General features: G+C 38.2%; 1 protein-coding gene across 1 annotated transcript in view; it reads right to left on the bottom strand.

Annotated features, from left to right (window-relative positions):
- Positions 1 to 19,104, bottom strand: part of LOC115971846 — a 95,093-nt gene that overhangs the window by 41,512 nt on the left and 34,477 nt on the right. Inside the window, exons 24-33 of the mRNA XM_031091922.1 lie at positions 18,583 to 19,095; positions 18,160 to 18,507; positions 17,921 to 18,052; positions 7,306 to 7,419; positions 7,044 to 7,228; positions 6,845 to 6,953; positions 4,342 to 4,485; positions 3,873 to 4,211; positions 1,999 to 2,649; positions 1,663 to 1,854 (exon numbers count right to left, since the gene is read on the bottom strand). Coding sequence (XP_030947782.1) covers positions 1,663 to 1,854; positions 1,999 to 2,649; positions 3,873 to 4,211; positions 4,342 to 4,485; positions 6,845 to 6,953; positions 7,044 to 7,228; positions 7,306 to 7,419; positions 17,921 to 18,052; positions 18,160 to 18,507; positions 18,583 to 19,095 — 2,727 coding nt within the window. The remainder of the gene's footprint in view (positions 1 to 1,662; positions 1,855 to 1,998; positions 2,650 to 3,872; positions 4,212 to 4,341; positions 4,486 to 6,844; positions 6,954 to 7,043; positions 7,229 to 7,305; positions 7,420 to 17,920; positions 18,053 to 18,159; positions 18,508 to 18,582; positions 19,096 to 19,104) is intronic.

The raw sequence follows: 19,104 nt of genomic DNA, 5'->3' as shown, positions 1-19,104 counted from the left end.
AATGAGAAGAAAAATATATGATAGACGTTCCTCAGTAATATCATCATGACTTTCAAAGTTGTGTGCATAAATCAAATTTCTAAAATAATACAAAAAATGATAAAATAAGCAGTAACAAGCAATATGTGACTTGCCCAAGACAATATTTTATTATGTGGATTATTTAGTTGGACAACCACTATGTCTATGTTGTTTCCCATAGAAAGTCTATATCCACTTAATAACATAACCATTTTCTCTTTGAACAGTTAAAAAAAAAAAAAAAAGAGGTGGAAACCAAAAACAAATAAAGTAAAATAAAAATTGATTTGCTATAAAACAATTGATGTGGGTTGAGTTTGATTCCTCCACTCAATTAGTAGTACCTCTAGAGTCCACTTCTACCCCCATAATATGAGTGAAAGAGAAAATGTAAAGACTACCATTAAAGAAGCCCAAGCAAGACTTACTATATCCATGTGAATTATATCCCCTTTTCAAATGCAGGATTTGAAGACCTATTGATTCTAACAAATGATTGCAAAGTTGATCATTCAGACCTTTCAATTTATAAATGTGGATCTCAGACCTATGAATGGGGATATTCGCGAAACTCACAAAGAAAAAAGGAAGTGAGTTAGATATCACACTACATAGATATCATATTCATGGAATACAAGTCACCTTCAAAATGCATTGGTGGTGAAATGGTAGACACAAGATCAAAATGAATTTTTGTTTTAACTAAAGAGTTATGGATGACCTAACAATTCATTCCAATTCCAATCAACTAATCTAGCATACTTTCCGCATGCAAGGAGTCTGTCTATGTTTCTACTTTATGAATATGATATTTTCTGGGCATTTCTAATAATAGCAAGTGCTATTCCTATTTTGGCATTTCTGATTTCGGGAATTTTAGCCCTGATTCACAAAGGGCCAGAAAAACTTTCTAGTTATGAATCTCTTGATCAGAAAAAAGAATATGTGAGAGAAATCCAGGGATTGCGCATTCAATTCAATGATACATTCATTATCATTATATTAATAATTACATTAAATTAGATTCATTACATGAATAAATATAATTAGATCCTCTATATTATATATTATTTAATATAGAATTTAAATGCTCTTTTATAATAGATAAAAAATAAAACTTTTACTATTAAAAGTACAACTGTACCTTGCATAAGGTGATACTTTAAAAGGTTGTACTCTTTTGAGGTGAAAATGAGCTCATCCAAGCAAAGCCTAATGCGTTTGATTATATTAGTGGAGTTTGTCTTCAAATTTATACTCTACTTTGAAGTAGCTGTACATTCTCTTTGGCTTGCCTAGTCTAATGCGTTGATAATATACACTTCTTTTTTATTTTTTAAACTTCCTTTGTATGCTTCCTGGTACATAGGGTTGCATCCGTTTTGCACTTTTTTGATGAATTTTACAACTTATGAACAAAAAAAAATTTATCCCAGTTCTCTCTTTTTTGGCCTTTTTGCCATGTTAGACATGGACAGAAATTTTAGTGCACTCGTTATAAAGAGTTCACTAACATATTTATCTTCAAGGTAATTATTACGACCAAGTCACAACTACAATTAAGAACTCTAACCGACCTTTGAATCAAGTAGAAAAAATTATGATGAATTCAGAGTAATACGGAATTATGAGATACTGGACCTGCAATTCAATGATAAACTCTGTCGATCTGTCAGCCATCGTATCTTGAGAAGGTACATCATTAATACTTTCTCTTGAAGAGCTTGTGTGAGGAACTTCATTCTCTTCATCCAAGTAGACCTGATCATCCTTTGAAGCAGAATAGCTACTGTTGGCTCCTAGAAATATACAAGAATCCAAGTACCGGCCATTCTTCACAAACAAAATGAAAAGCAGTTAAAGTTCTGGGAAAGTATCTGTTTTCTATTTTAAACTTTTTTTTTAAAGAAGCAAGTGTTATACTTATATATTTAAATTGAAAGTAAACTAAAGCAGCATTTAGGTAATGCGTAATACCTTGATCACTACATTTTTGAATTGCAATTTTTTCCCACTTCCCACATATATGATAGCCTCTGTACTAGATGATGAGAGATTCAATCCTTGTCTATCGCTCAATGACAATACTCCACCATTGCCATCATAAATGAAGTGAGTAAATCTCTCATCATCAACAATTAAAGGTCTTTGAGGAGAGAGAGTTACTTCAGCAGATGGTTGCCTGTAAGTTGACTGATCCAGAATGATTGCATCAATTACATGTAAAGAGTTCTTTTCTTCTTCATCTGACAGCATGTTACCTACTGATGGGACAAAAAACTCCACTACAGCCAGCAAAAAATCAAGTGCAACAAGCATTTGTGGCCTTTGGACACACAAAGAAACATATGTTGACAGCTTGCTAAACCTTGCATCAAGAATAAGCATTGTAGGAAGTGGTTTTATATCATTCTCTCTAAATTCATTTGCATCAAGTACATGCTGGTTTTCATCGTAAGTCACAGTATCAAGCGGGCTAGGACCAATGTTCTCAGGTTTTCCTATCGCCAGCTTAAACTCTTGTTCAGTCCCCTCACGATCATCAATCACTGTGAAACCCTTTAGTGTTGCTGAAAGAAAACCTTCTCCTAGTGTGTTAGACTTGTAGAGTAACCAAGCATCACTAATCTGCAGAAGAAATGAAACCAAAAAATGTTATATACAATCACTGTGATGAAATAAATGAAAACTTTAAAATGTAATGAACATCCTGATTTAAAACAACTTAAAAAAGGAAGATACACACACACAGAGGAAAAAGGACGAAAAACACACACATAAGTGGTAGTTTATCATGCACAGAGAACTTTTTCCAATCCTAGATGGAGATCACTTATGGGAACGACATTATGCTAATGCATGTTCCACAAGCCAAGGAAGCATCAACTTCTTAATCTGATTATGACTTGGTCAGAAGAGAAGATACAGCTATGGATATAAGAGCACCTCATGTAGAGGTCATGTGAAAACTCAATATTTTATGATGAGACGAATATAATGGTTTCACTGTTTACTGATTTTCCATTCAAAACAGTGGCTTTGTGTCCAAATTTACTAAACAATTTCTGAATAGTAGCTTTAGTCCATTGGTGGGTCAGTATTTACCAAGAGAAACTTCACCAGATTAAAATGAAGTTAAACTGTGTGGAGCTGAGCCAAGTCCACACAGAAAAGAAGACCACACCTCAAAACTTATGTCCACTGAATAAAGGAAGGCAAAAGATGGGGATGATGGAGGAAAAATGGTGAAAAGGAAACATGTTTTAGAAAGCTAAGTAGCTTAGAGAAAAGAAAGAATGAACTAGCTCTTCAAGAGACACATTCTAGGAATAATACCTCATAGGTAGAGATTTCTTAGATTCAAATTCAACTAGTTACAATGAGGGCAGCCTTGCTTATTTATAGATACATAAGCAAGCTGCTGATTGGCTAGAAAGTTAGTTACAAGAACCTACCATGTGGCTGCCATGTGATTGGCCAAAGCTTAACAAACATCTCTAACTAACTGTTAGGCTATTGCATACAACTAGCTTTAAAAATGAACTGCATCAGAGGATGAAGGTCATGTTTTTAGTTAATATGGTTCAGGAAGAAAACAGCCGAAGGATGGAGTAAATGGATCTGAAAAGGTTTAAATATTGGGTGAAAGGCCAATACTGATCAAATTGTTTACAACTGATTTCCCATCAATTATATTCATATACTGGCTTATTTAACAAATTGGGACGAGTTTTTTAAACCATTCATGGGATAGAATTTACAATAAAAAAACTTCAAAATATCAACAACAAAAAATTACAATATTATTATGGAACGCTAAGAGTAGATTTACAAATTAATGAATAAAATACCTGCACAATAGCTAGGGATGCATCTCTAGCTGACCCTGCATATAAGCTCAATTCCACCAGATTTATAACAACTGACACTTTTATCACAATCCAGGCTTCCCCATTTGCAGCTTCAGATGCAACACCAGCTGTATCTTGTGGAACAATGGTGTCTACAGTTTCAGATACAACACCAGTTGTATCCTGTGGAACAATGGTTTCTACAGCATCAACTGAATATGTCGGAGAATCATGTTTCAGTGGAGGCACAACACGTGGCGTCTCTGAAATATTACTGAGTGCACATTCAGTGATAATCTGGTAATCCCCACTAGAAAGAGCTGCTTTCAGTTCCTCTATCTGAAAAAGCATAATGTCAAATATAAAGGTAGATATTAAGTCCTTACATGAACTGTAACCATCTTAAATTAACAAAGTAAACAACAATAAGCTCTTGAAAGATCAGCCCAATAACCATGATATTTATTACCTTGATTGCAACTTCAGTACTTGGTACTTGATGCAACAAATCACGGAGTGACCTTTGGATGACAACAGAAATGCCCTTCACATCTTGAATTATGCTTTCACCTAGTTCTGTTCCCGTACCAACATTTAAATTGATGTCCTCAACCTATCCACAAGAAACAAGGTCAAAAGGCAACAAAATAGCGATGCAACAACTGAGACATCAGATCAATTTTGATATCATTTTTACTTTGAACACCCAAAATGCTTGAAATCTTCCTTGATTTACTTCCTTAACTTGATGTTGAGGACTAGAAGTTCTGAATTGGTGCCATATACTTCGAGAAGTAACCCCCCCCCCCCCCAAAAAAGAAAGTTTTAAGGGGACTACAGCCCCCGGGATTTGAAGCCCCACTCTTCCCATGGGAGAGAGGCAGTGGTACCACTCAAGCTAACCGGCTCAGGAGTTTTAGGTTAAGAAGTTATTTTAATTAATGGCAGCTCTTATGGCCCTTCTTTAACCACAAGGTGATACCGTAGGTTTTACTAACTCTAGACTCTAGCTCCTTTTATCTTCTTGCTTCCTTTATTTGATCTATCTAAAATCAAACAGTGTGCTAAGATAGGGTTTGCAAACTCTAGCTCCTTTTATCTTCTTGCTTCCTTTATTTGATCTATCTAAAATCAAACAGTGTGCTAAGATAGGGTTTGCAAACTCTAGCTCCTTTTATCTTCTTGGTTCCTCTATTTGATCCGTGTAACATCAAACGTTGTGCTAAGACTTGTTGATGTCTGCTGATCTGGTTTGGAAAGGGTGAGAATATGAGAGGACTTAAAACAGTCAAGGGAGATGGGAGGTGGACGTGGTATTTAGCAGAAGATCTCAATGTCGTATGATCACCAAACAAAAGGTGGGGGCTTAAAGAGCTTTCATTAAGCCACGTGCAACTTTTCCTACCCGCGACTTGGGCTTACCATTGGAGTCTAAGTTGAATCCTCGTGGAATTGTATAATGGAAAGACTGAAAATAAGTAAGCTAGGTGGAAGAAAATGTCTCTCAGAAGCGGGAAAACTCACTCAAAATAGCACTTTGTTGAACTTACCTACTTATTTTCATGTCCCTATTCACTATGCCAGTAAGGGTGGCAAACAGGCTGAAGAGATTGCAATAGGATTTCCTTTGGGATGGCAAGGGAGAGGATAGGAGATTTCATTTGGTGAATTTGCAAGTTGGTGTGTTCTCCACCGTGTGCAAGAGGCTTGAGTATTAGGAAGTTATTTACCTTTAACTTCGCTTTGCTAGGAAAATTATTCCAGGCTTTATTCATAAGGCAGATCACTTGTGGAAACACTTGGCAGTGATGAAATATGGGGAGCAGGAAGGAGGTTACCTTCAGCTCAGTCCATTGCTCACATGGGGTTGTAATCTGGAAGGGGACTGAAATAGGATGCGGAATTTTTCTTTTTTTTTCCTACATATGTTAAATTTAGAATTGGGGATGAAATAAAAGAGCAGCACTAGTTTGATGTATAGTGCATGGATGAGGCATTAAATGATTCATTTATAGAGTTGTTTGAGATTACCAACAAAAAAAAAAACTACAATAGCGTGTGATTATATGGAGGGGATTCATGAGGCAGGTTCAGGATTGGGATTTTTTTTTCCTTTTTTGATAAGTAAATAATGCTTCATCTAAGAAAAATGAAAATTATACAAGGAACCAAAGCACACAGACAGTGTACTAAGTAACCAGCAAGAAAAAGAAAAAAATGAAGAAAAATATGATTTATAAAAATTTTGAGATTCAATTTTATAATTGTGTAGCTGAGTAACAAATTATTTAAATCCTAGATTTTAAGTTAGGTTTTGTTTTTATTTAATATTAAACTTAAATAATTTACTATTTTCGTAATCAGTTATTATATTGAGGTTGATTGAAATATAGACTATTATAGTGTTGAAGTTTATTATCTTATTATTGATTGAGATAGAAACCTCTTTGTAGAATACAATATTAATCAAGGTTTCTATTTTCTTTTTTTTATTTATTTAGAGATTACACCCAGATGTAAGCATGAAATGCCAACTAAGTTCTTTGAACAAATTGAAGATTTTGATGTCTAGAAATTTATAAGAAGTTATTTTGGAGGTATTAGCATTGCTTGTTAATTTTTGTTTTGCAAATTGTATTTCACGGTGTTAGAAGCAGGTGGTTAAATGATTAAATTTACCATATCCCAATAGCTTAAACTTTTGGGACAATCAATAATTTAACATGGTATCAGGAAGTCATGAGTTCGATCTTTGTCTCCTCCACTCTATCTCCCATTTAAAATCCCACTTGTTGGGCCTAACCTACTAACTGTCCACTCTATCTGCAGTTTTACAACAAACCTTTCAATCTTGCAGCCTTGTTCTGGCTACATCAAACCCACTAAGGGAACATCCAGACCCTGCCACTACATTTGTGACCCCTTTTTATTGAAACCACTCACTCAATCAAAATATATGCAATAAACCTCACCTGAACTGTTAATATGTCCAAATGCACAGCATTCATTTCACTTTTATGTCCACAAAACCATCGGAATGTGTTCTGGACAGTTATGTGAACAATGTCAAGCTTCAAGTAGCTGTAAAATAGAGAACTCAAACAGTTAGACTATGTGTCATATCACTACCACTAGAATGCATTAATTAGTATAGGGCCAAGATACACATACTCAAGGCTGTCTGTCCTCTGCGGCATTAATATTATAGGCTTTGTAAGAGAAAGGTCCAATTTTACTGCAGGTGATCCTTCAATTTCACTAGCTGTAAGCAACTTCTCTGAATTTGTCACTTGATCCTTTAACTTGACAACAGGTTTTGAATTGTTGGGAACAAGACCCATAAAATAACTAACCACCTAAATGTCATTTTAAAGATATATGAGAAGTTGGATAGAATTTGAGTACATGATAAATGATTCTAGAAGTAGATTACCTCCTGAATAAATCGATTCAAGTAAACAATTCGTACTTCAGAAAGATGTCCAAAAAGGCTGTACTCATAACCTTTATAGTCTTCATCATCAGCGCTGTATGAAGTAAAAACCAACTGCATGATCATGAGTAAATATTTGTAATACAACCCATGATAGCCAAACAAAAGCACGTAACACATTAGACAAAATATCAGAGTAATAAGGAATAGGGGAAAAAGATTGTTCACATGAGAGAATATATGAGCTAAATTTGTCCATAGGCATTAGGCACATTGTTCACATGATTTGCCAAAATCTGTGAAAGCCAAATAATGTCATTCCCCTTTGCCAAAATCTGTGAAAGCCAAATAATGTCATTCCCCTACAAGGCTTCAACACACAGGTAATTATATCTCAAAATCATGCCAGCAGTAGCAGAGAAGAGAGGAAGAGAAGAAAAGGCTTCAAGGTTTAAGGTAAAGCAATTAGAGAGTTGGTTGTCATTTTCACTGTTGTTCTACTCATTTTGTTGACACTAAACAGCCATCAAATTCAGTCGGATACACTTTTTTATGACTTAACCTTACCTAAAACCTTAAACATCAAAACCTATCCAAGAAAACCTTAAAACTCTCATAAGAAATCCTAACGTAAAGCTAAATTTCTAAAGATCCTACATCAAAATTGTTCTAAAAGCCCATTAAGGCCTTTGTCCTGCGTCACAATCACCTCCTCAAAGCTTAAGAAGCTGCTGGAATCTCACCAGATTCAATCTCTCCATCGAAGCTATTGTCTACATAAAAGCTTTAATATACGCTATTGCCAATCCCTTTCCTAGAAAAACTAGGACTCCTAAATATTAAAGAAAAGTAATTAAGAACTTCTAAAACAAATAGGAAAAAGGATACAAAACAAATAATAATAATAAGACCATGGGCCTCTGGTACAGCTCATTCCAAAAAATATAGAAATTATCAGATTACCTATATATTAGTAAAGCTTAATTAAAACTGAATCAGCAGAAAATAACAACAAACAAGACTCAATTCAACTTTGATTAGCTATGCAATCTCTCAAGAAAGCTCTCCATCATCTAGAACATCCCAAATTAATGCTTGGGCACCAAAACTAACCTCCTCTTGCCTCTTATAAATCTTCAAAGGGGGCCGCAAGTGATGTTTCCCATCACGTTGTTTCCTTTGAATCCTTTATTGATCCGTTTTGGGAGGGATTCAACATGGAAAATCTAAGTATTAGATAATGTGGTATATAATGTTTGGAAAGCAATTTCATAATTCTGACTTACCTAGGTATGGCTTTAGTGAAAGTTTACAGAAAATAAATATTCATTGGCACATGAGAAGATTTTAAAGATTAAAGATAGTCCCTAATATGTTGGTTTCAAGAGCTATCGTGCAGGACACCATAATAAATAAATAAAAAGCATTGTTTGAGACTCCAACAGATCATGGAAAATTGAAATTTTACATCAAACTTGTTTGTGTATCCATGTCCATATGTTAGTACTCCCATAGTGCAATTGAAATTAATATTGGCATAATCCCAGTACTTCATAGTGCATTAACTAGACAACTTCATGTTTTAGAAAAGCCATTCATGGGAAGAAAAACTGTGAACAACAAAACCTCATAGTGCATTAACTAGACAAACAACTTAATGTCTTAGAAAAGGCATTCATGGGAAGAAAAAATGTGAACAAAGACTAGTTTACTGATATATCCACTACCATCGAATATCCTCACCATTGAAACAGCTCACTACACTAGATAAAATTAATAGAAAGCACAAGATTTCTAATGATGGAAGGGGAAAAAAAAAAAAAAAAACCTGATAATGAATTATTTTAAAATAAAAGAGAGAAAGAACGAAGCACTTTTTGAGGAAAGGAACTTTAAATGCATAAGCTAAAGTCCAGGATTCATGGACAGTTATCCTCATAGGTTTCTTCTTCTTCTTTTTTTCTTTTTTTAAGATATAAGAAAGATATATATAGAAAAAGCTACTTTAAGCAAAAGAAGCACAAAGCAGTCAAATATTACAAGGAAGAACGAAGAAAGAACAAAGAAGAAAATTAATTACAAAAGAGGAGAGAACAAAGGAACAAAGGGAGGGAGTCACTAGATGTGAGTCCCCAAGCCCGAGACCAATCAAATAGAGAACAACTAAAAGAAACAAGCTGCCGGTCTCCTAAACTGTCCAAGTCCTCAAATGTCTGCCGGTTACGCTTCCTCCATATACACCAAATTAAGCACAAAGGAACTAAATTCCAAATGTTTGACAAGAGCTTCTCCAACCAAAGAGAACATCTAAAACCGTTCTTGGTAAAACCCAAGAAACCCCAAAAGAACTAAAAACAAAGCTCCACAACCGATGAGCCTTCTTAGAGTAAAGCAGCAAATGATCCGCAGTCTCTCCACAACAGCTACACATTACACACTAATCAACAAAATCAAAACCCATACTTCTCATGTTATCACTCATGAGAATCTTTTCCCAAGCTGCAGTCCAAACAAAAAAGAGACACACTGAGGGGCCTTAACTTTCCAAATACCTTTCAAAAGAAAGACTGATAGAGAAGCAACCTCCCAACTCATAATAAAATGAACGGATGTCAAAATCCTCATTTTTCTTTAACTTCCATCTCAAACGGTCCCCATTTTCCGTTGAAGGTATATTGGATTCCAAAATACGAAGGAAATCCACCTCTAAATCCAACTCCCAATCATTCAAATCCCGAGTGAAACGTACTTCCAAAATCCTCTCTCCCCCACCCCCTACCTTGTCAAGGAAAAGTCTACTGAAGCCTCTCTATTAACGGAAATCTCGTACAAAACCGGGAAGGTCAATTGAAGAGGTTGATCCCCACAGCCAATCTTGCCAAAATTTCACTCTATTCCCCACCCCAATCTCAAATCGAGTATTTTTGCTAAAAGTCTCCCAACCTATATGGATGCCTCTCCATAAACCACACTCTTGTACACCCCAACCCAACTTAGAAGTCATATTATCACTCATGAAAATCTTATCCCAAGTTGCTGTCCAAACAAAAAAAAAAGACACGTTGAGGGGCCTTAACTTTCCAAATACCTTTCCAAGGAAAGAGTGACAAAGAAGCAACCTCGCAACTCATTATAAAACGAACGAATGTCAAAATCCCCATTTTTCTTTAACTTCCATCTCATACGGTCCCCATTTTCCGTTGATGGTTATTGGATTCCAAAATACGAAGGAAACCCACCTCTAAATCCAACTCCTAATCATTCAAATCCCGAGTGAAAAATACATCCGAAATTCTCCTCTCCCCCACCCCCTACCTTGTCAAGGGATGGTCTACAGAATCCTCTATTAACGGAAATCTCGTACAAAACCGGGAAGGTCAATTGAAGAGGTTGATCCCCACACCACCAATCTTGCCAAAATTTCACTCTATTCCCCACCCCAATCTCAAATCGAGTATTTTTGCTAAAAGTCTCCCAACCCATGTGGATTCCTCTCCATAAACCACACCCATGTACACCCCAACCCAACTTAGAAGTCATATTATCACTAATGAGAATCTTATCCCAAGCTGTAGTCTAAACAAAAAAAGAGACGCCGAGGGGCCTTAACTTTCCAAGGAAAGACTGATAGAGAAGCAACCTCGCAACTCATTATAAAACGAATGGATGTCAAAATCCCCATTTTCCTTTAACTTCCATCTCATACGGTCCCCATTTTCCATTGAAGGTCTATTGGATTCCGAAATATGAAGGAAATCTGCCTCTAAATTCCCAAGTGAAACGTACATCCAAACTCCTCTCCCCCACCCCTGCCTTGTCAAGGAAAATTCTACTGAAGCCTCTCTATTAATGGAAATCTCATACAAAAACAGGAACTGCAATTGAAGAGGTTGATCCCCACAACACCAATCTTGCTAGAATTTCACCCTATTCCCCACCCTAATCTCAAATCAAGTATTTTTGCTAGAAGTCTCCAGACCCATACGGATGCCTCTCCATAAACCTCACCCATGTACACCCCAACCCAACTAAGAAGTTCCCCCCCCCTCCCCCCCACTTTTCCCCAAACTTCAAAGCTACCACCCTCCTCAAAAGCCATGTCTCCTCAACCCCAAAACGCCATAGCCATTTCCCTAGTAAGGTTAATTGAAGGTAGTCAATTTCCTTATTCCTAATCCACCATTTGCCAAAGGCGCGCACACACCTTATCCCATCTTACCAAATGTGACTTGGAATCACCCCATAGAAGGTCCCTTTGCAACTTCTCAATTTTGTTAGCCACATGAATAGGAATGGTAAAAAGCGATAAAAAATAAGTAGGAAGACTAGATAACGTACCCTTAAGCAATGTCATATATATACCACCCTTAGACAAATAGAGCTTCTTACAACCTTAGACTAGATGTCCTCATAGGTTTTTATTGTTGATTCTTCTTCCTTTTTGGATTTTTTTTTTTTTTTTAAGATAATGTGAAGGTCAATGCATAATTGAATACATCCATAGTTACCACAACAACCCTGTTAAAGTATTAGGTTTAAGATGATGTAATGGCCTAAAAATGTCAGTTATGTTGTAAGCTCATATTGGACTAACCCTAGCTTCTAGCCTCTATATATACCATGTTAGGGCTATTCACTACAATAATTGACTTAAGTATATAGTAAAGATGTAGCGGCAAGGTGTTCTCAGCAAGCAGAGGGATCAGAGAAGACAGAACAGATCTTCATCAAAGCACCACAGGATTTTGGTCCTACTCTTAGTGATTATGTTGGTGATTTGAGCAGAACTTGGGGTAATTCCAATGATTGGATGATTGAATTTCGGGATGGGAGGAAAATAGTTATCCCACTGTCTGCTTATTGTTCTCCTAAGTCTGTGACAGGTCAGCTTGATTCAGAGGGTGTAGTTAATTCTGGTAGGGATTCTCTTGTTAACGAGGGACAAATTATTAGTTGGGATTCTGAGTTTGATGGAGTTGTGGACTCTGGTGACTCTGAGTTCGGGTCAGAAGGTGTGACTTGGGACTCTGAGGAGGGTTTGTTGAATTGGGAACATTTAGGTGACCCGTTAGAAGTGGCACCTTTGGCGGTGGATAACTCTGTGGTTATGGAGATCCCTACAGCTGAGGAGAGGGGGTGTACGGTGGATGTTGACAACTCCAAGTTGTCTCTTTGGGTAACTAATAGAATTAAAGCTTTCCAGAAATCTGTTGGGACCTCGTTAGAGGGCTTCGAAGAACAGGTTACAGGTTTGCTCTTAGCTTTAGAAGCGCGAAGAAAAAAGAGGATGTTGGATGTAGCCTCTCAGAGGAAGATGGTTAAGGCTGGACAAAAAGGGCATCGTGAGTTGAAGAATTTATTGAGTTCGTGGGGTGAGGAGAATGAGTCAAAAAGGAGCAGGAGTGCTTCTAGGGATCGGGTTGTTGTAGAGCATCAATGAATTTAAAAATTGTTTCATGGAATGTGAGAGGGTTGAATGAGCAAGATAAGCGGCTGCGGGTTAGAAATATGATCCGTAAGTGGAAAGCAGATATTGTTTGTCTGCAAGAGACAAAGCTGGAGTTAATTAATAGGGGTGTCATTTTTAGTTTGTGGGGAGGTCACCATGTGGATTGGCTTTACTTAGGCTCTGTGGGTGCTTCAGGTGGGGTGTTATTGATGTGGGACAACAGGGTTGTGGAGAAGCTGGAGGAAGCAGTGGGTCGCTTCTCAGTCTCTTGTAAATTCAAGAATGTGGTGGACCAGTTTGTTTGGGCTTTTACTGGAGTTTATGGGCCTAATTGTGATAGAGATAGAGGTCCTTTATGGGAGGAGTTATCTGGAGTTTGTAGTTGGTGGGATGTGCCTTGGTGTGTGGGAGGTGATTTTAATGTGGTGCGGTTTCCTTCTGAACGTTCTGGCTCCACAAGTTTCACTTCAGCCATGCATCGGTTTTCAGCTTTTATTTCAGAGCTAAGCCTTATTGATCTGCCTCTGGTTGGGGGGAATTTCACTTGGTCTAATTCTAGAGAGATTGCTTCTAGATCTAGATTGGACAGATTCCTTGTGTCTGCTGACTGGGAGGAGAAATTCCCATCTGTTTGTCAAAGCCGTTTATCTAGGTTGCTTTCAGATCATTTTCCTATTCTTCTGGAGGGTGGGAATCTTCTTGGTGGTAAGAAACCTTTCAGGTTCGAGAATATGTGGTTAAAGGATGAGGGCTTTTTGGAAAGGGTGCGAGCATGGTGGGAATCCTATCTTTTCCAAGGTTCTCCTAGTTTTATTTTGGCTAACAAACTAAAGTTGTTGAAATTGGATTTGAAGAGATGGAATGTGGAGGAGTTCGGTAATATAGGTCTTAGGGTTCAGAATCTGTGGAAGGATCTCAATGTGTTGGAAGCTATCGAGGATGATCGTGTTCTTTCAGCAGAGGAGAGTTTGGAAAAGGATCGTATTCGTGGAGAGTTAGAAAGATCAACCTTGTTGGAAGAAATCTGCTGGAGGCAGAAATCTAGGGCTCTTTTTCTTAAGGAGGGAGATAGGAACACTAAATTTTTTCACCGTATTGCAAATTCTCATAGAAGATGTAATACCATTGATAGGCTTCTGGTGGATGGAGAGTTATCCTCGGATCAGGGGATCATTGAGGGGTGTATTTCTCATTTTTATAGGCAGTTATACTCGGAGACTGAGGTCCACAGACCTATTTTGGATGAGGTTGTTTTTTCTAGCATTTCTGAGGAAGATGCCAATTGGCTGGACAGACCTTTTGATGAGGATGAAGTTTTTAGAGTGGTCCTTGATTTCAATGGTGATAAAGCGCCAGGTCCGGATGGTTTTTCAATGGCATTCTTTCAGTCTTGTTGGTGCTTGTTGAAAACTGATATTATGAATGTGTTTCATAATTTTCATACCCACGCAGTGTTTGAAAAGAGTCTCAACGCTACTTTCCTTGCTCTCATTCCTAAGAAAAATGAGGCTGTGGATGTTAAAGACTTTCGGCCTATTAGTTTGGTGGGAGGGTTGTACAAGATTATTGCCAAGGTGTTAGCCAATCGAATGCGGAAGGTAGTTCATGGTCTTATCTCAGAATCTCAGAATGCCTTTCTGAAAGGTCGTCAGATTTTGGATTCTGTCCTTATTGCTTCTGAGTGTTTAGACAGTAGACTGAAGGCAGGAGTTCCGGGGGTATTGTGCAAACTGGATATTGAGAAAGCTTACGACCATGTGAATTGGGAGTTTCTCTTGTTTTTGCTTCAGCAGTGTGGCTTTTCTGACAAATGGAGAAGGTGGATTAGGTGTTGTATTTCTACTGTTAAATTCTCCATTTTGATTAATGGTTGTCCTTCTGACTTCTTTGGGAGTTCTAGAGGTTTGAGGCAAGGTGATCCGTTATCCCCTTTTCTCTTTGATATTGTCATGGAGGCTTTGAGCCGTATGTTGGATGTAGCTACTGCGGCAGGTCAGTTCTCAGGCTTCTCAGTGGGGAATGCAACTGGTACCTTGTTGACGATGTCTCATTTGTTATTTGCGGATGATACTCTTATTTTCTGTGATGCTGACAGCAATCATTTAACAGCTCTGCGTGGGATTCTATCTAGATTTGAGGAGGTGTCAGGGCTAAAAATTAATCTAGAGAAGTCTGTTTTGGTTCCAGTTGGGGATGTGCCTAACCTGCATGAGCTAGTGGAGATTTTGGGTTGTAGTGAATCTACTCTTCCGCTGAAATATTTAGGTCTGCCGTTGGGTGCTTCTTTTAAAGACAAGACGGTTTGGAATCCTATTTTGGAGAAGATGGAGCATAGGCTAGCTGGTTGGAAGAGATTGTATTTATCTAAGGGGGGCAAGATTACTCTTATTAAGAGCACTCTCTCTAGCTTGCCTACTTATTTTCTTTCTCTTTTCCCTATTCCTGTTAAGGTGGCCAAGAGGATGGAGGAATTACAGAGGGATTTTCTTTGGAATGGTATTGGTGATGATCGTAAACTTCATTTAGTTAAGTGGTCGAAGGTTTGTAGGCCACTGAAGAATGGAGGGCTAGGCATTCGGAGCTTGAGAAGGTTTAACTCTGCCTTATTAGCCAAATGGTTGTGGCGTTATGGTGTGGAGAATGATGCCCTTTGGAGAAGGGTAATTGGGGCGAAGTATGGGAACGAGTGGGGCGGTTGGTGTACAAAACCTGTGTCTGGGGCACATGGTGTTTGTTTGTGGAAGTCCATTAGAAAAGGCTGGCTGAATTTTTCGAAGTTCCTTCGGTATGATGTGGGTGATGGCACTCGTGTGAAGTTTTGGATTGATGTGTGGTGTAAGGATCGTCCTCTTAAGGAGGTGTTTCCTGACTTATATAATATTAGTAGGTCTAGGGATGTTTCGGTCTCTGAGGTTTTGTGCTATGCTAATGGGAGAATTTTTTGGGACCTTCAATTTCGCCGCTTAGTGAATGATCAAGAGTCTCAATCTTTGGATTCTTGTTTGGGTTTGATCTATTCCACTAAGGTGCGAGGTGTTGGTTCTGACAAATTTAGTTGGAAGCCAGCCAGCAGTAGGGGTTTCTTGGTGAGCGGGTATTATCACTCTCTTTCCCCCTCTATCGTCTCATCGTTCCCATGGAAACTTTTGTGGCTTTCGAAGGTTCCCCCCCGGGTAGCTTTTTTTTCTTGGACTGCTGCTTTAGGCAAGATCCTAACTATTGATAACCTTCGGAAGAGGCATCTTATTATTCTTGAGTGGTGTTATATGTGCAAAAGGTCTGGGGAATCTGTTGATCATCTCCTCCTTCACTGTCCTTTTGCTTTTGAGATGTGGAGTATGGTTTTTTGCTTGGGTGGTTTTTGCTGGGTGATGCCGCAAAGGATAGTGGATTTGTTAGACTGTTGGTCTTGCAACTTCAGGCGTCATCGTAATATAGTTATTTGGAGGATGGTGCCTCACTGTTTGATGTGGTGTATCTGGAGGGAGCGGAATGCTAGAAGTTTTGAGGGTCGTGAACGGTCCATTCTTGAGTTTAAGTCTTTTTTCTTTCTTACTCTTCTCGATTGGTGCTTAGTTTTACCTGCTTTTTCTTATTTATCTCTTCCTGCTTTGTTTGATCTTTGTAATTTGGTTTCTTGATGTTTTTGCCTTCTTAGTACATTTCCTATGTACGGGGCTGAGTTCTTCTTTTTTATATATCTTCCTTTACTTATCAAAAAAAAAAAGATGTAGCCATTAGGGTTTTATTCCGTGGATATAGGCCGTTGACAGAACCACAATCCCTTGTGTTCTTCTCTCTTTCTTGCTTCCACTTCTCTGTATTATTTTCTTCTTGCCTTTAACATAGTATCAGAGCTGATGGTTGTCTGTGGTTATTTGCTTGTAAAACCTTCAAATCTAAGTTAAGTTTGTTAGTTGTTCTTGTTAGTTGTTAATTGGTTGCTGTTGTGTGATTATGGTAATTGTTGGTTGTTGTTGGTGATTGTAGCTGTTGGTTGTTGTTCTCGACAGATTGGCTGCTATTGCTGTTGGTTGTTGCAGTTCTCAGCTTGTTGTCTTGTTGCCGTCGCCGGTGGTTGTTGCTGGTGGCTTTCATTGTTGTTGTCATTGGTGTTACAGATCCAACCTCTATACATGGATCTGCCTGAGATTCAGATCTAACCGCAACCCAGCTTGGTAGATATCAGTGGTTGGCCTATTTTTTGTTGTTCTCGGCGGATCGGTTGTGGTTTCCGACCATCCTCGACAAATTTCAGTTTTTCTTTTTTGTAGTCTCAACGCTTCTTGGTGGCCCTCCTGTTATTTGGTTGTTGTTTCCAGCATGTTCATGGCAGATCCAGTGCTCCTCAGTGGGTTTCGGCGTTTCCCGGTGGTTTTCCGGTCATGGAGGTCGCTCACCAGAGATCACAGTGGCTTTGCCTCGATCTCTAGGTAGTTTCAAGTAATCTCAAGGTGGTTTTCTAAGTGGTGGTTAGTTGTTGTCGGAGTTACTGTTTCCAGCGCAGTGGTCACCGCTGTCTTCGGGAGCCGCCGGTGTTGGTTGTTAGTCAAGGTAGATAGGGAAATCCCTTGTTTGCCTATTTGGTGGATTTTGGTGGTTTGGGTATAGGTTTTGGTTGTCCCTTATCCATGATAAGGATAGCCTAACCCCTATGAAACCTCTGTTTGGTTTTGTTTGATATTGAAGAACTTCAACCAATTCATCTCATTTTTTGGTCTGTTCAACTTCAATTTTGACCAGTTCCCTTAAGTTTTGGCCGGTTCACATCGTTTTCAGCCTCTTCAAGCAAGTTGGCAATTGTGTGTTACAAGATAGACCTATATGACTATATGCTCTAGCTTGAGAGGGAGTGTTAAAGTATTGGATTTAGTTGATGTAAGGCCCCAAGAGGCCCAGTTATGTTGTAAGCCCATATTGGGCTCACCCTGGCTTCTAGTCTCTACATATACCATGTTAGAGTTCATTGTAATAGTTGACTTGAGTATACAGTAAATATGCAGCCGCTAGGGCTTTATTCTATGGATGTAGGCAATTGGCCGAACCACAAATTCCTTGTTTTCTTCTCCCTTTCTTGCTTCTGCTTCTCTATATTATTTTATTCTAGTCTTTAACAAACCCAAATACACAAACACACACTGCAAGTGCAAGAGAGAGAGAGAGTACCTCAACAAATGAACTGCCCCCTGGATTTCTCATATCACAGGCCCAAAAATACATATGGCTGCTAGGAAGACTGTCATCGCTTATTCTCAGATTTCCCAGTGCTGCTTTAATACTAAAAGATGATGGGAACACCTTAAACCCAAAAAAACAGTCAATAAGCACTATATATTAAAAGTTTACAACTAAGTAAAGATAAAACAAATTTTTTAGTCTTGAGGTTAGGAGAAGATCAAGCAGACCATAATATCCATCAGCAAATTATCTTGTGAGAGACTGGCTAGCTTAGTTTCATCTTCGTTCATCAACAAAATCTGAGCATGCGCCATATGCAATGTTAAATTGAACATGATTCTCGATTTCCCCTTTCCTAGCAAGCCTTTAACTACAGGCTCCTCAAATGACGTTGAATACTTATCATCAACCACATCTTCCCTGGAGACATCCTGTTTCATAATGGCTGTCGGAGAGCTATCACTGAATGATTCAAACCTTTCATCCTTAATGTTAATAGCATTAACAAATTCCATAATGGCAACAATTGTTTTTCGACGACAGAAGAACGACAGGGTAGCCAGGGTCACTTTGACCTGAATATGAAGTAATAAGTCAAATAATCAAATAATGGGCTATAGGCAGAATTTTAAATGCAGAAAATACCCCACCTGATTATCCATATTATTATATCGTGGAGAGTTCTGGTTATAAATAATTATCTGAGCTTTCACAAAACTATCCAAAGTATCAGTTAATTCAATTTCCTGACTCTTGGTTTGAAGAGCATCCGTAGGGAGTAGACCAGCCAAACGGTCAAAACTAGGGGGTTTCAATGATAAAATTTCAGATCCGGATTCATTTCTTGGTGACTGCATTGGATAGTCAACAGAATCAACCAAATTCTCTGGTGCCTCATAGAAATTATCATCTCCTTCACTTGGATATGCATTATTGCTGTCAGTTGCATCATTTTTTTGATAAGTGCTGTCAGTTACATTATCGCTTTCAAAGCTCTGACTCCCAGCATCATAGAAGGATGAATGTGAAGCTGCACTCCGGATGACTGACCTCGCCAGGAAACAAGGACGAGACACTCTATTGCAGGAAACTAGATCTTCAATCTCCAAAGATTTCAGCACAGTTCCAATGAACATATCATTCTCTATAATTGAAAGCTCAACCTGTAGTTG

This window comes from Quercus lobata, chromosome 12 (assembly GCF_001633185.2).
Source record: "Quercus lobata isolate SW786 chromosome 12, ValleyOak3.0 Primary Assembly, whole genome shotgun sequence".
Lineage (NCBI taxonomy): Eukaryota > Viridiplantae > Streptophyta > Magnoliopsida > Fagales > Fagaceae > Quercus > Quercus lobata.
This window is presented reverse-complemented; position numbering and strand designations above follow the sequence as displayed.